This window comes from Anomaloglossus baeobatrachus, chromosome 11, assembly GCF_048569485.1.
Source record: "Anomaloglossus baeobatrachus isolate aAnoBae1 chromosome 11, aAnoBae1.hap1, whole genome shotgun sequence".
Taxonomy (NCBI): domain Eukaryota; kingdom Metazoa; phylum Chordata; class Amphibia; order Anura; family Aromobatidae; genus Anomaloglossus; species Anomaloglossus baeobatrachus.
In genome coordinates this window covers 187,870,950-187,884,230 of record NC_134363.1, presented here as the reverse complement: position 1 = coordinate 187,884,230, position 13,281 = coordinate 187,870,950, and the positions used below count along the sequence as shown (strand labels likewise).

The 13,281-nt window shown below is 50.9% G+C and overlaps 1 protein-coding gene across 4 annotated transcripts in view; it reads left to right on the top strand.

The window, feature by feature from the left end:
• Positions 1 to 13,281, top strand: part of ROBO3 (roundabout guidance receptor 3) — a 471,759-nt gene that overhangs the window by 357,210 nt on the left and 101,268 nt on the right. For all 4 annotated transcript variants that reach the window (XM_075328149.1, XM_075328150.1, XM_075328152.1 and 1 more), the window contains one exon: positions 11,539 to 11,865. In XM_075328149.1, coding sequence (XP_075184264.1) covers positions 11,539 to 11,865 — 327 coding nt within the window. The remainder of the gene's footprint in view (positions 1 to 11,538; positions 11,866 to 13,281) is intronic.

Here is a 13,281-nt window from a genome sequence, read left to right as displayed (position 1 = left end):
GGCTCCGGTTGTATGCGGCTCTAGTTTCGGGGCTCTAGTTTCGGGGCTCTGGTCTCGGGGCTCTGGTCTCGGGGCTCTGGTCTCAGGGATCTGGTCTCGGGGTTCCGGCTCCTCGGCTTTGTGCTCTTCCTCCCGGACATTGCAGAATAATGGCGGCAGACGTTGTGTACGGCCGCGGCTCTGGTGACGCGTGGGGATGGTTAATGCTACATATTCGGGGGCCGTTTTCTGCCGGTCGGGAGCTGTAATGTATTCTGCTCAGTCTTCTGCAGAGTGTAATTGAACAGGCAGATTGCCCCCGCTTGAATAGACGTAGTAAGTGTTGGGCGCTCGGTGCCTCAGTAGCCACGTCCACCTCATTAACCGGACCGGCGAGGGGACATACAACAAATGGTGGCACGGGAGAGCCGTGCAGAGATGGAGGGGTAATTACTGGAGCGGGGAGTCCCCGAAATTATTAACAAGCCCGATCCCCCCTTTACTCTTCTGTGCGTGTTCATCTATGATATCCTATACGGGAATGTTACACAGGGTCTGTGATCCTATAGTTTCCCGCTTCCCTCTGCCGTCCTCATATACCGCACTGTATTGCCACCATTGTGGCGCCTCTGCCGGGGTCGGATCTGCCGGATATTGCCTGGTTGTGATCCGCTTCCATCATTCATCCGGTCTGCGCTCATTTTTATCATTTCCGAGCTCCTATTACGAGTTCTTGTGCAATCGATATTGGGTGCAGCGTTTGCCCCCGGAGTGCCGGCCGCGGACCCCCTCCTGTAATATCCATCCATGTAACTGTGCGGTGACAGGCCGGATCCAGTGCCTGGGTTTTGTTATTTTTCACCCGCGCCTCTGTCACACACATTACACGGCGCACGAGCACGGATCAGACTGCGCTGACCTGATGATAAAATGATCCGTGTGTGACATTAATTACAGTATGAAGCGTGTCCGGGGCGAGCGGAGGAATGTGCGCCTCCTAATTGCATTTCACAGCTACTCTATGTTCTCCGAGCTGCACGCGTTTCACTGCTCTGCACTCTGTGCTGCCCTCTGTGCTGCACGCGTTTCACTGCTCTGCCCTCTGTGCTGCACGCGTTTTGCTGTGTTGCGCTCTGTGTTGCGCTCTGTGTTGCGCTCTGTGCTGCCCTCTGTGTTGCCCTGCCCTCTGTGCTGCACGCGTTTTGCTGCGCTGCCCTCTGCGCTGCTCTGCTCTCTGTGCTGCATGCGTTTCGCTGTGTTGCGCTCTGTGCTGCGTTCTGTGCTGCGCTCTGTTGCCCTCTGTTGCATGCGTTTCGCTGCTCTGCCCTCTGCGCTGCGCTCTGTGCTGCACGCGTTTTGCTGTGTTGCGCTCTGTTGCGCTCTGTTGCGCTCTGTGCTGCACGCGTTTCGCTGTGCTGCGCTCTGTGCTGCGTTCTGTGCTGCGCTCTGTTGCCCTCTGTTGCACGCGTTTCGCTGCTCTGCCCTCTGCGCTGCGCTCTGTGCTGCCCTCTGTGATGCACGCGTTTTGCTGTGTTGCGCTTTGTGTTGCGCTTTGTGTTGCGCTTTGTGTTGCGCTCTGTGTTGCGCTCTGTGTTGCGCTCTGTGTTGCGCTCTGTGTTGCGCTCTGTGCTGCGCTCTGTGCTGCGCTCTGTGCTGCCCTGCCCTCTGTGCTGCACGCGTTTTGCTGTGCTGCCCTCTGCGCTGCTCTGCCCTCTGTGCTCTGTGTTGCGCTCTGTGTTGCGCTTTGTGCTGCACGCGTTTCGCTGTGCTGCGCTCTGTGCTGCATTCTGTGCTGCGCTCTGTTGCCCTCTGTGTTGCACGCGTTTCGCTGCTCTGCCCTCTGCGCTGCGCTCTGCGCTGCGTTCTGTGCAGAGAAGACCCGTCCTTGTGTTACTTTCTTACATTCTTCATTTTATAATATTCAGTTTCTTCTACACTTGGTGTATGACTCTCGCAGCATCTCAAGATCTCTGCAAGACGGCAGTGAATGGAAACGCTCCTTGCACCCCACTCATTGCTGCATTTTTACTGTTTTGCACTTTTTTTTTGCGTCATTTTTTATTACGTTTTTTTTTTTAAGTTGATTTTCTGTTTGTTTTTTTCATGTTACTGTGGGCAGAGTTTTGGTGACGGACGAGGGGCGCTGGCTCCAGTGTGGACCCTCCCTGAGAGGGTTGTCCGAGGGTCCTCACACTGGCGTATAATGGGAGAAAGAATCGCTCCGCACTCGCTCCAATGGGAGTCTATGACTGTTTCAGGTCAAATCGGACGGAGGAATAAAGTCGCTGCCCTCGTCTATCAGACACGACTCGTCAATGGGGGCGAGAAAAAAATGCTGTTTATTCCGGATCCATCACATTCTGCAGCACAGAAGACTGTAAATGATGGTAGAATAATGGCCGCCGAGAAAAAAAACTCATCATACAGGTGAGAGGCGAGAAAATAATCACACCCTCGCCAGGCACCCGCAGGACATACAGGTGAGAGGCGAGAAAATAATCACACCCTCGCCAGGCACCCGCAGGACATACAGGTGAGAGGCGAGAAAATAATCACACCCTCGCCAGGCACCCGCAGGACATACAGGTGAGAGGCGAGAAAATAATCACACCCTCGCCAGGCACCCGCAGGACATACAGATGAGAGGCGAGAAAATAATCACACCCTCGCCAGGCACCCGCAGGACATACAGATGAGAGGAGAGAAAATAATCACACCCTCGCCAGGCACCCGCAGGACATACAGGTGAGAGGCGAGAAAATAATCACACCCTCGCCAGGCACCCGCAGGACATACAAGTGAGAGGCGAGAAAATAATCACACCCTCGCCAGGCACCCGCAGGACATACAGATGAGAGGAGAGAAAATAATCACACCCTCGCCAGGCACCCGCAGGACATATGCAATGCCAAACAGATCTCTCGTTCCACTATACTGGATGAGAATGGAGCGTATATACGCCGGTGTGACAGATCCCTTCTACTGATACATTGTAGCAAATATCCGGATAGTACAGCAATGTGTTATCTGTAAGCCTCCGTTCACACGTCCAGTAATCATCGCTAGGACGGATACAGCAGCAAATACATCGCGTTTATGGAGAACGGTTCCGTTACTTGATTGCTATTTATCTTCTATTTTTCTTGCATTTGTGACGGATCCGTTTTTTTCTTACTGGATCAGTCTCAAATGGCAGATAAATAGTGATCATGTAACGGATCCGCCCTCCATAGACTCAAGTGGAAAGAAAAAACAAACCAAAACAGATTCTATAGCCAATACAAGGGGTTAATCTCTGCTGATCCGTTTTGTTGCTGGGGATTGTCATAGTTTGGGCTCTGTGGAGGGGATGAGGCTCCGTATTCAGTCAGGATCGTGCTGCAGACAGTCGTCTAACCGCCAGACACAGGATCGTGCTGCAGCCAGTCGTCTCACCTCCAGACACAGGATCGTGCTACAGCTAGTCGTCTCACCGCCAGACACAGGATCGTGTTACAGCTAGTCGTCTCACCGCCAGACACAGGATCGTGCTGCAGACAGTCGTCTAACCGCCAGACACAGGATCGTGCTGCAGCCAGTCGTCTCACCGCCAGACACAGGATCGTGCTGCAGCCAGTCGTCTCACCGCCAGACACAGGATCGTGCTGCAGCCAGTCGTCTCACCGCCAGACACAGGATCGTGCTGCAGCCAGTCGTCTCACCGCCAGACACAGGATCGTGCTGCAGCCAGTCGTCTCACCGCCAGACACAGGATCGTGCTACAGCTAGTCGTCTCACCGCCAGACACAGGATCGTGCTGCAGCCAGTCATCTAACCGCCAGACACAGGATCGTGCTACAGCTAGTCGTCTCACCGCCAGACACAGGATCGTGCTGCAGCCAGTCGTCTCACCGCCAGACACAGGATCGTGCTACAGTTAGTCGTCTCACCGCCAGACACAGGATCGTGCTACAGCCAGTCATCTAACCGCCAGACACAGGATCGTGCTACAGCTAGTCGTCTCACCGCCAGACACAGGATCGTGCTACAGCTAGTCGTCTCACCGCCAGACACAGGATCGTGATGCAGCCAGTCGTCTCACCGCCAGACACAGAATCGTGCTGCAGCCAGTCATCTCACTGCCAGACACAGGATCGTGCTGCAGCCAGTCATCTAACCGCCAGACACAGGATCGTGCTGCAGCCAGTCGTCTCACCGTCAGACACAGGACGGAGGGCTGTGACGGGGGCAGGTAGGAGGCGCTGGAGGCTGGATTCTTCACTTTCTATCATTAGCGGTTCTTACATTACATAAGACCGGACCCCCCCCCTTTATAATGGAGCCGGCTATAGTGTGCGCTTTCACTGATAACCAGAATTAGTGATTCCCTGTCACCAGTATAAAATGTCACTGGGGCCAGTATCTCCCCCCCCCACCCTGTATGGCGGTGATACCGGCCAGTATAATGGACAGGTCCTGGCGGTGGAGGCAGATGGGCTGTGTGAGTAGCAGGGGGCTTCTTGTGTGTCGGGCTGTGGGGGCTGCAGTTATTAGGTTACACATGGACAGCTGAGGGGCCGCAGCCGGGGCACTGCTGTGAGGAGTCACCGCAAATATGTCAGGTTAAACGCTCTCTTAGATTCATGACCGTCAGTGACCTGCGCCCGAGGTCACCCGGTATAGAAATGTGTGGATATGAAAGTGGCCATTATACAAGAGGATGCCTCCTCTCCCCCGCCCGCTGCGAGACCCCCGAGATGAGAGATCCGGTGCCTATTGTACCCTCTCCATCCCCACAGGACTCCGGGCTCCAGTTACCTTAGGTTTGTGCTAATGACCAAAGATCATGGCGGGGAATGTGAGGGGGAGACCGAAGTATACAGGACCGGATTAGATACAGCAACTAAGCCAGTATCACACAGGATAGGGATAGATACACAGCTCAGCAGACAGTATCACACAGGAGAGGATTAGATACACAGCTCAGCAGACAGTATCACACAGGCTAGGATTAGATACACGGCTCAGCAAACAGTATCACACAGGAGAGGATTAGATACACAGCTCAGCAGACAGTATCACACAGGAGAGGATTAGATACACAGCTCAGCAGACAGTATCACACAGGAGAGGATTAGATACACGGCTCTGCAGACAGTATCACACAGGAGAGGATTAGATACACGGCTCTGCAGACAGTATCACACAGGAGAGGATTAGATACACGGCTCTGCAGACAGTATCACACAGGAGAGGATTAGATACACGGCTCTGCAGACAGTATCACACAGGAGAGGATTAGATACACGGCTCTGCAGACAGTATCACACAGGAGAGGATTAGATACACGGCTCTGCAGACAGTATCACACAGGAGAGGATTAGATACACAGCTCAGCAGACAGTATCACACAGGATAGGATTAGATACACGGCTCAGCAGACAGTATCACACAGGAGAGGATTAGATACACGGCTCTGCAGACAGTATCACACAGAGGATTAGATACATAACTCAGCAGACAGTATCACACAGGAGAGGATTAGATACACAGCTCAGCAGACAGTATCACACAGGAGAGGATTAGATACACGGCTCTGCAGACAGTATCACACAGAGGATTAGATACATAACTCAGCAGACAGTATCACACAGGATAGGATTAGATACACGGCTCAGCAGACAGTATCACACAGGAGAGGATTAGATACACGGCTCTGCAGACAGTATCACACAGAGGATTAGATACATAACTCAGCAGACAGTATCACACAGGATAGGATTAGATACACAGCTCAGCAGACAGTATCACACAGGAGAGGATTAGATACACGGCTCAGCAGACAGTATCACACAGGAGAGTATTAGATACACAGCTCAGCAGACAGTATCACACAGGATAGGATTAGATACACAGCTCAGCAGACAGTATCACACAGGAGAGGATTAGATACACGGCTCTGCAGACAGTATCACACAGAGGATTAGATACATAACTCAGCAGACAGTATCACACAGGAGAGGATTAGATACACAGCTCAGCAGACAGTATCACACAGGATAGGATTAGATACACGGCTCAGCACACAGTATCACACAGGAGAGGATTAGATTCACGGCTCAGCAAACAGTATCACACAGGAGAGGATTAGATACACAGCTCAGCAGACAGTATCACACAGGATAGGATTAGATACACAGCTCAGCAGACAGTATCACACAGGAGAGGATTAGATACACGGCTCAGCAGACAGTATCACACAGGATGGGATTAGATACACAGCTCAGCAGACAGTATCACACAGGATGGGATTAGATACACAGCTCAGCAGACAGTATCACACAGGAGAGGATTAGATACACGGCTCAGCAGACAGTATCACACAGGAGAGGATTAGATACACGGCTCAGCAGACAGTATCACACAGGAGAGGATTAGATACACAGCTCAGCAGACAGTATCACACAGGATAGGATTTGATACACAGCTCTGCAGACAGTATGACACAGGAGAGGATTAGATACATACATAGCTCAGCAGACAGTATCACACAGGATAGGATTAGATACATACATAGCTCAGCAGACAGTATCACACAGGATAGGATTAGATGCAGTAGCTCAGCAGACAGTAGCGTACATGGTAGGCTTAGATGCAGTAGCTCAGCAGACCGTAGCACACATGGTACTTAGATGCAGTAGCTCAGCAGACAGTAGCACACAGGAGAGGATTAGATGCAGTAGCTCAGCAGACAGTATCACACAGGAGAGGATTAGATGCAGTAGCTCAGCAGACAGTAGCACATGGTAGGATTAGATGCAGTAGCTCAGCAGACAGTAGCACATGGTAGGCTTAGATCCAGTAGCTCAGCAGACAGTAGCACATGGTAGGCTTAGATGCAGTAGCTCAGCAGACAGCACATGGTAGGCTTAGATGCTGTAGCTCAGCAGACAGTAGCACATGGTAGGCTTAGATGCAGTAGCTCAGCAGACAGTAGCACATGGTAGGCTTCGATGCAGTAGCTCAGCAGACGGTAGCACATGGTAGGCTTAGATGCAGTAGCTCAGCAGACGGTAGCACATGGTAGGCTTGCGTACGTTCTTACACCTGTGCCTGCTGTCGTGGCTGCGGATGTTGCTGGTTCTGAGCCTCTGGTGATGTTGGGGGGATCAGTGTGGCCCCCGTATCTCACACTGGGGGGGGGCATAGGAGGAGCCAGACCCTGACCTGCAGGTCAAAATAGCGGCACCTGTGATGTGGCAGAGACCACTACTCTGATCTTCCGAGCTGTCAGTGCACGCTGCCATACGCCGTTTTCTTATGTCTGTATGTATGATGGAAACTATGTGCGCCACTTACTGGATCAGCTGCAGCGAGCGCCCGGAGAGCTCCGGAAGGAATGCTACTCCATGTAACCGATGGCTCCAGACTCCGTCAACATAGAGGCCATGAGTCAGTCAGGAGGAGGCGGGAATAGAGCTGGAGTGACGGAGGCTTCAGATCTACCGTAGCCCTTCAGCCTCATTTACATGTCAGTTCACACGCTGATTTCACAATGATGAGGAACAGGTATCGCTGGTCTCCTGCACTTATCAGTAGAGATGAGCCGACCCAAATGTTATACAGTTAGGTCCAGAAATATTTGGACAGTGACACAAGTTTTGTTATTTTAGCTGTTTACAAAAACATGTTCAGAAATACAATTCTATATATAATATGGGCTGAAAGTGCACACTCCCAGCTGCAATATGAGAGTTTTCACATCCAAATCGGAGAAAGGGTTTAGGAATCATAGCTCTGTAATGCATAGCCTCCTCTTTTTCAAGGGACCAAAAGTAATTGGACAAGGGACTCTAAGGGCTGCAATTAACTCTGAAGGCGTCTCCCTCGTTAACCTGTAATCAATTAAGTAGTTAAAAGGTCTGGGGTTGATTACAGGTGTGTGGTTTTGCATTTGGAAGCTGTTGCTGTGACCAGACAACATGCGGTCTAAGGAACTCTCAATTGAGGTGAAGCAGAACATCCTGAGGCTGAAAAAAAGAAAAAATCCATCAGAGAGATAGCAGACATGCTTGGAGTAGCAAAATCAACAGTCGGGTACATTCTGAGAAAAAAGGAATTGACTGGTGAGCTTGGGAACTCAAAAAGGCCTGGGCGTCCACGGATGACAACAGTGGTGGATGATCGCCGCATACTTTCTTTGGTGAAGAAGAACCCGTTCACAACATCAACTGAAGTCCAGAACACTCTCAGTGAAGTAGGTGTATCTGTCTCTAAGTCAACTGTAAAGAGAAGACTCCATGAAAGTAAATACAAAGGGTTCACATCTAGATGCAAACCATTCATCAATTCCAAAAATAGACAGGCCAGAGTTACATTTGCTGAAAAACACCTCATGAAGCCAGCTCAGTTCTGGAAAAGTATTCTATGGACAGATGAGACAAAGATCAACCTGTACCAGAATGATGGGAAGAGAAAAGTGTGGAGAAGAAAGGGAACGACACATGATCCAAGGCACACCACATCCTCTGTAAAACATGGTGGCGGCAACGTGATGGCATGGGCATGCATGGCTTTCAATGGCACTGGGTCACTTGTGTTTATTGATGACATAACAGCAGACAAGAGGAGCCGGATGAATTCTGAAGTGTACCGGGATATACTTTCAGCCCAGATTCAGCCAAATGCCGCAAAGTTGATCGGACGGCGCTTCATAGTACAGATGGACAATGACCCCAAGCATACAGCCAAAGCTACCCAGGAGTTCATGAGTGCAAAAAAGTGGAACATTCTGCAATGGCCAAGTCAATCACCAGATCTTAACCCAATTGAGCATGCATTTCACTTGCTCAAATCCAGACTTAAGACGGAAAGACCCACAAACAAGCAAGACCTGAAGGCTGCGGCTGTAAAGGCCTGGCAAAGCATTAAGAAGGAGGAAACCCAGCGTTTGGTGATGTCCATGGGTTCCAGACTTAAGGCAGTGATTGCCTCCAAAGGATTTGCAACAAAATATTGAAAATAAAAATATTTTGTTTGGGTTTGGTTTATTTGTCCAATTACTTTTGACCTCCTAAAATGTGGAGTGTTTGTAAAGAAATGTGACAATTCCTACAATTTCTATCAGATATTTTTGTTCAAACCTTCAAATTAAACGTTACAATCTGCACTTGAATTCTGTTGTAGAGGTTTCATTTCAAATCCAATGTGGTGGCATGCAGAGCCCAACTCGCCAAAATTGTGTCACTGGCCAAAGATTTCTGGACCTAACTGTAAGTTTAGTGATCGGACCGAACATGGACTTTACAAGAAGAGTTTGGGCGCTTTATGTATGTGAACCACTCAAGTGAGTATCTGCGTACTCAGGTGCGCTCGTATGTATTGTGTACAAAAAAAAAATATGAAACCCTCCCCCCGTCCTTTGTTCCCCTGGTACGGCTGGTTGTATGTGGGCGGAGACCTGAACTGCCCAATCAGTGACTTCCAGTGCATTTTGGGTCCAGAACAGAACTTTGTCTAAAGTCTGACTCCGCAGAACCTGCACCTCCACGGGTCCGCTCCTCTCTACTGATCAATAGTCTGCGGATGTAATTTTGCTGACAGATTCCCTTTAATACACATCACAGCTGAGGGTTTGTTACAATTGTATCCAGTGTAAACAATCCTCTGAGACAAACACAGCAGAACAAGTGTCCCTCCTGACCCCATGGTTTGTTACAGTGTGTCAGTGCAGAGTCCTGGCTGGTTATCTTATACTGGGGTCCTCCCGATCTGGTGATTCTCGGGGGTGCGTCTTCTATTCTGCGGAGATTGGGAAGTTTTGGCGATTCTCTGCAGCCAGTCACAATAGGTCGTAGGGTTTCATTCACTGACAGCCGGCAGAGGTGGTGAAATGATGAGACGTTGCATAATGGTGGAGCTTTCTTTCCTCTTTTTAGAAGTTGTGATTTTTGGCGAGTGCTGTGCTGGGCTGCGCTGTGCTGTGCTGCGCTGCGCTGTGCTGGGCTGCGCTGTGCTGGGATGCGCTGCGCTGTGTTGCGATGCGCTGCGCTGTGCTGTGCGGAGCTGTGCTGTGCGGGTCTGATCAGCGCCACGTGCTCGGCACAGCTTGTAATTACAGGGGTTTGTAGTTGGGTCGTGTTTGGACATTTAGTAGTGGAGATGGATATGGCGGAGCGGCAGACATTGTGCTGCTTCTAGTGTCACTGATAAAGGATCTCCGCCATCAGTGCGGATCTTCCCCAGCGCGGTCCGGTCCGACTACAATGGGATCTGGCGCTGATGGCAGAATCCACCTTCTGACCTGACTCAATATTATCATCACGAAGATTAGTGCATTATCTGCTGAAATACTCTGCGCTGCTGAGGGAACATGTCCCTGTCACCTGACAAACAGCTGTGATGTTAGCATACATTGCTGTAGATAATAAAAGCTTAGATACACCTGCTGAGCAGATCTTATCACAAGCTAGATACTTGGATGCGCCACCCAGCAGCACAGTATGAGCATGAATCGTATCACACATCATAGGATTAGATACACGGCTCAGCAGACAGTATCACACAGGATAGGATTAGATACACGGCTCAGCAGACAGTATCACACAGGATAGGATTAGATACACGGCTCAGCAGACAGTATCACACAGGATAGGATTAGATACACGGCTCAGCAGACAGTATCACACAGGATAGGATTAGATACACGGCTCAGCAGACAGTATCACACAGGATAGGATTAGATACACGGCTCAGCAGACAGTATCACACAGGATAGGATTAGATACACGGCTCAGCAGACAGTATCACACAGGATAGGATTAGATACACGGCTCAGCAGACAGTATCACACAGGATAGGATTAGATACACGGCTCAGCAGACAGTATCACACAGGATAGGATTAGATACACGGCTCAGCAGACAGTATCACACAGGATAGGATTAGATACACGGCTCAGCAGACAGTATCACACAGGATAGGATTAGATACACGGCTCAGCAGACAGTATCACACAGGATAGGATTAGATACACGGCTCAGCAGACAGTATCACACAGGATAGGATTAGATACACAGCTCAGCAGACAGTATCACACAGGATAGGATTAGATACATGGCTCAGCAGACAGTATCACACAGGATAGGATTAGATACATGGCTCAGCAGACAGTATCACACAGGAGAGGATTAGATACACGGCTCAGCACAGTATCACACAGGAGAGGATTAGATACACGGCTCAGCAGACAGTATCACACAGGATAGGATTAGATACACGGCTCAGCAGACAGTATCACACAGGAGAGGATTAGATACACAGTTTAGCAGACAGTATCACACAGGAGAGGATTAGATACACAGCTCAGCAGACAGTATCACACAGGATAGGATTAGATACACAGCTCAGCAAACAGTATCACACAGGAGAGGATTAGATACACAGCTCAGCAGACAGTATCACACGGGAGAGGATTAGATACACAGCTCAGCAGACAGTATCACACGGGAGAGGATTAGATACCCTGCTGTTTGGGATTGCTGTGTGCTGTTTGTGATGGTCTCGATGTTCTTGTTGCAGGATCCCGGCCTCGTCTGGAGGATTTCCCCCCGAGGATTGTGGAGCACCCGTCCGATCACATTGTCTCTAAAGGGGAACCTGCGACGCTGAACTGTAAGGCGGAGGGTCGCCCAACGCCCATTATCGAGTGGTACAAGGATGGCGAGCGTGTGGAGACGGACAAGGACGACCCCCGGTCCCACCGCATGCTGCTGCCCAGCGGCTCCCTCTTCTTCCTGCGCATTGTCCATGGACGGCGGAGTAAACCTGATGAAGGGATTTATATCTGTGTGGCCCGGAACTACCTGGGAGAATCCGTGAGCCGAAACGCGTCTCTGGAGGTGGCACGTAAGTGGCATGTGGCGGGGTGTGTGGGAGAATCTCCGCCATCAGTGGGTACAGTCAGTGTGGGGAAGACCCCCTGTGCTCAGCGTATTAGAGGGGCCGCCAGCAATGTGCCTGTATATCGCTGTGTGCAGTTACTGCTCCTGTTATTGGGCTTCTCCCGCTGATATGATAATGAGGTGATGCCTGTTAGATCGCTGTAGGGGGCATGTTGTGGTCATTGCTGGGGGTCCCACACCGATCCCGCAGTCATCACTTACCCAGCGGCTGTCTGATCAGTTATGGGGTCTGGAACAGCACTTCAAGGGGCATTGGATTATAGACATTATACACATAGAGCAAAAGATGGGTGAAAGAGAGTGTAAATAATCGGATGGGTCATGTTTAGAGTTGAGCGGATCGGTTATAATCCGGGTCCGGCGGATCCGGATCGGGTTGTTGCAGAAGTCCGGATCCGATCCGGAATCCGTGCCCATGTAAATCAATGGGGAGTCGGATCCGGGACGAGAGAGAGAGTGAGTTACCCCAGGGTGACCGCTGAGGTGCTTGGGTGATAAATGGGGTTATACATTGCGGTGCGCACTGTTTGTACCCTGGATGATCACTCTGGGGCGGCTCCACTATCCAGGAGGTTTTTGTGGTAGTTTGTGATAATAAAACTAATTTGTAGCGCTCCGTGCCCGTCTGCTGCGGCACAGCCTTGTATTGTAAAGGGCCCGGCTTCTGCAGCAGGGAGTGTTAGATTACCCCTATATAAATCACCGGTGGGACCACATCTTGGGTTTTGGCACCGTCCATAAACCACATGCCCAGCACAGGGGGCCCGACATTCGAAGGCATGTGACCACCGCTCCTATCCACATGACCGGCACAGGGGGCCCGACAATCACAGACCTGTGACCACCGCTCCTATCCATATGACCTGCAGAGCGGGCCCGACATTCACAGACCTGTGACCACCGCTCCCATCCACATGACCGGCACAGGGGGGCCCGACATTCACAGACGTGTGACCACCGCTCCTATCCACATGACCGGCACAGGGGGCCCGACATTCACAGACCTGTGACCATCGCTCCTATCCACATGACCTGCAGAGCGGGCCCGACATTCACAGACCTGTGACCACCGCTCCTATATATATGACCTGCAGAGGGGGCCCGACATTCACAGACCTGTGACCACCGCTCCTATCCACATGACCGGCACAGGGGGCCCGACATTCACAGACCTGTGACCATCGCTCCTATCCACATGACCTGCAGAGGGGGCCCGACATTCACAGACCTGTGACCACCGCTCCTATATATATGACCTGCAGAGGGGGCCCGACAATCACAGACCTGTGACCACCGCTCCTATCCACATGACCTGCAGAGGGGGCCCGACATTCACAGACCTGTGACCACCGCTCCTATC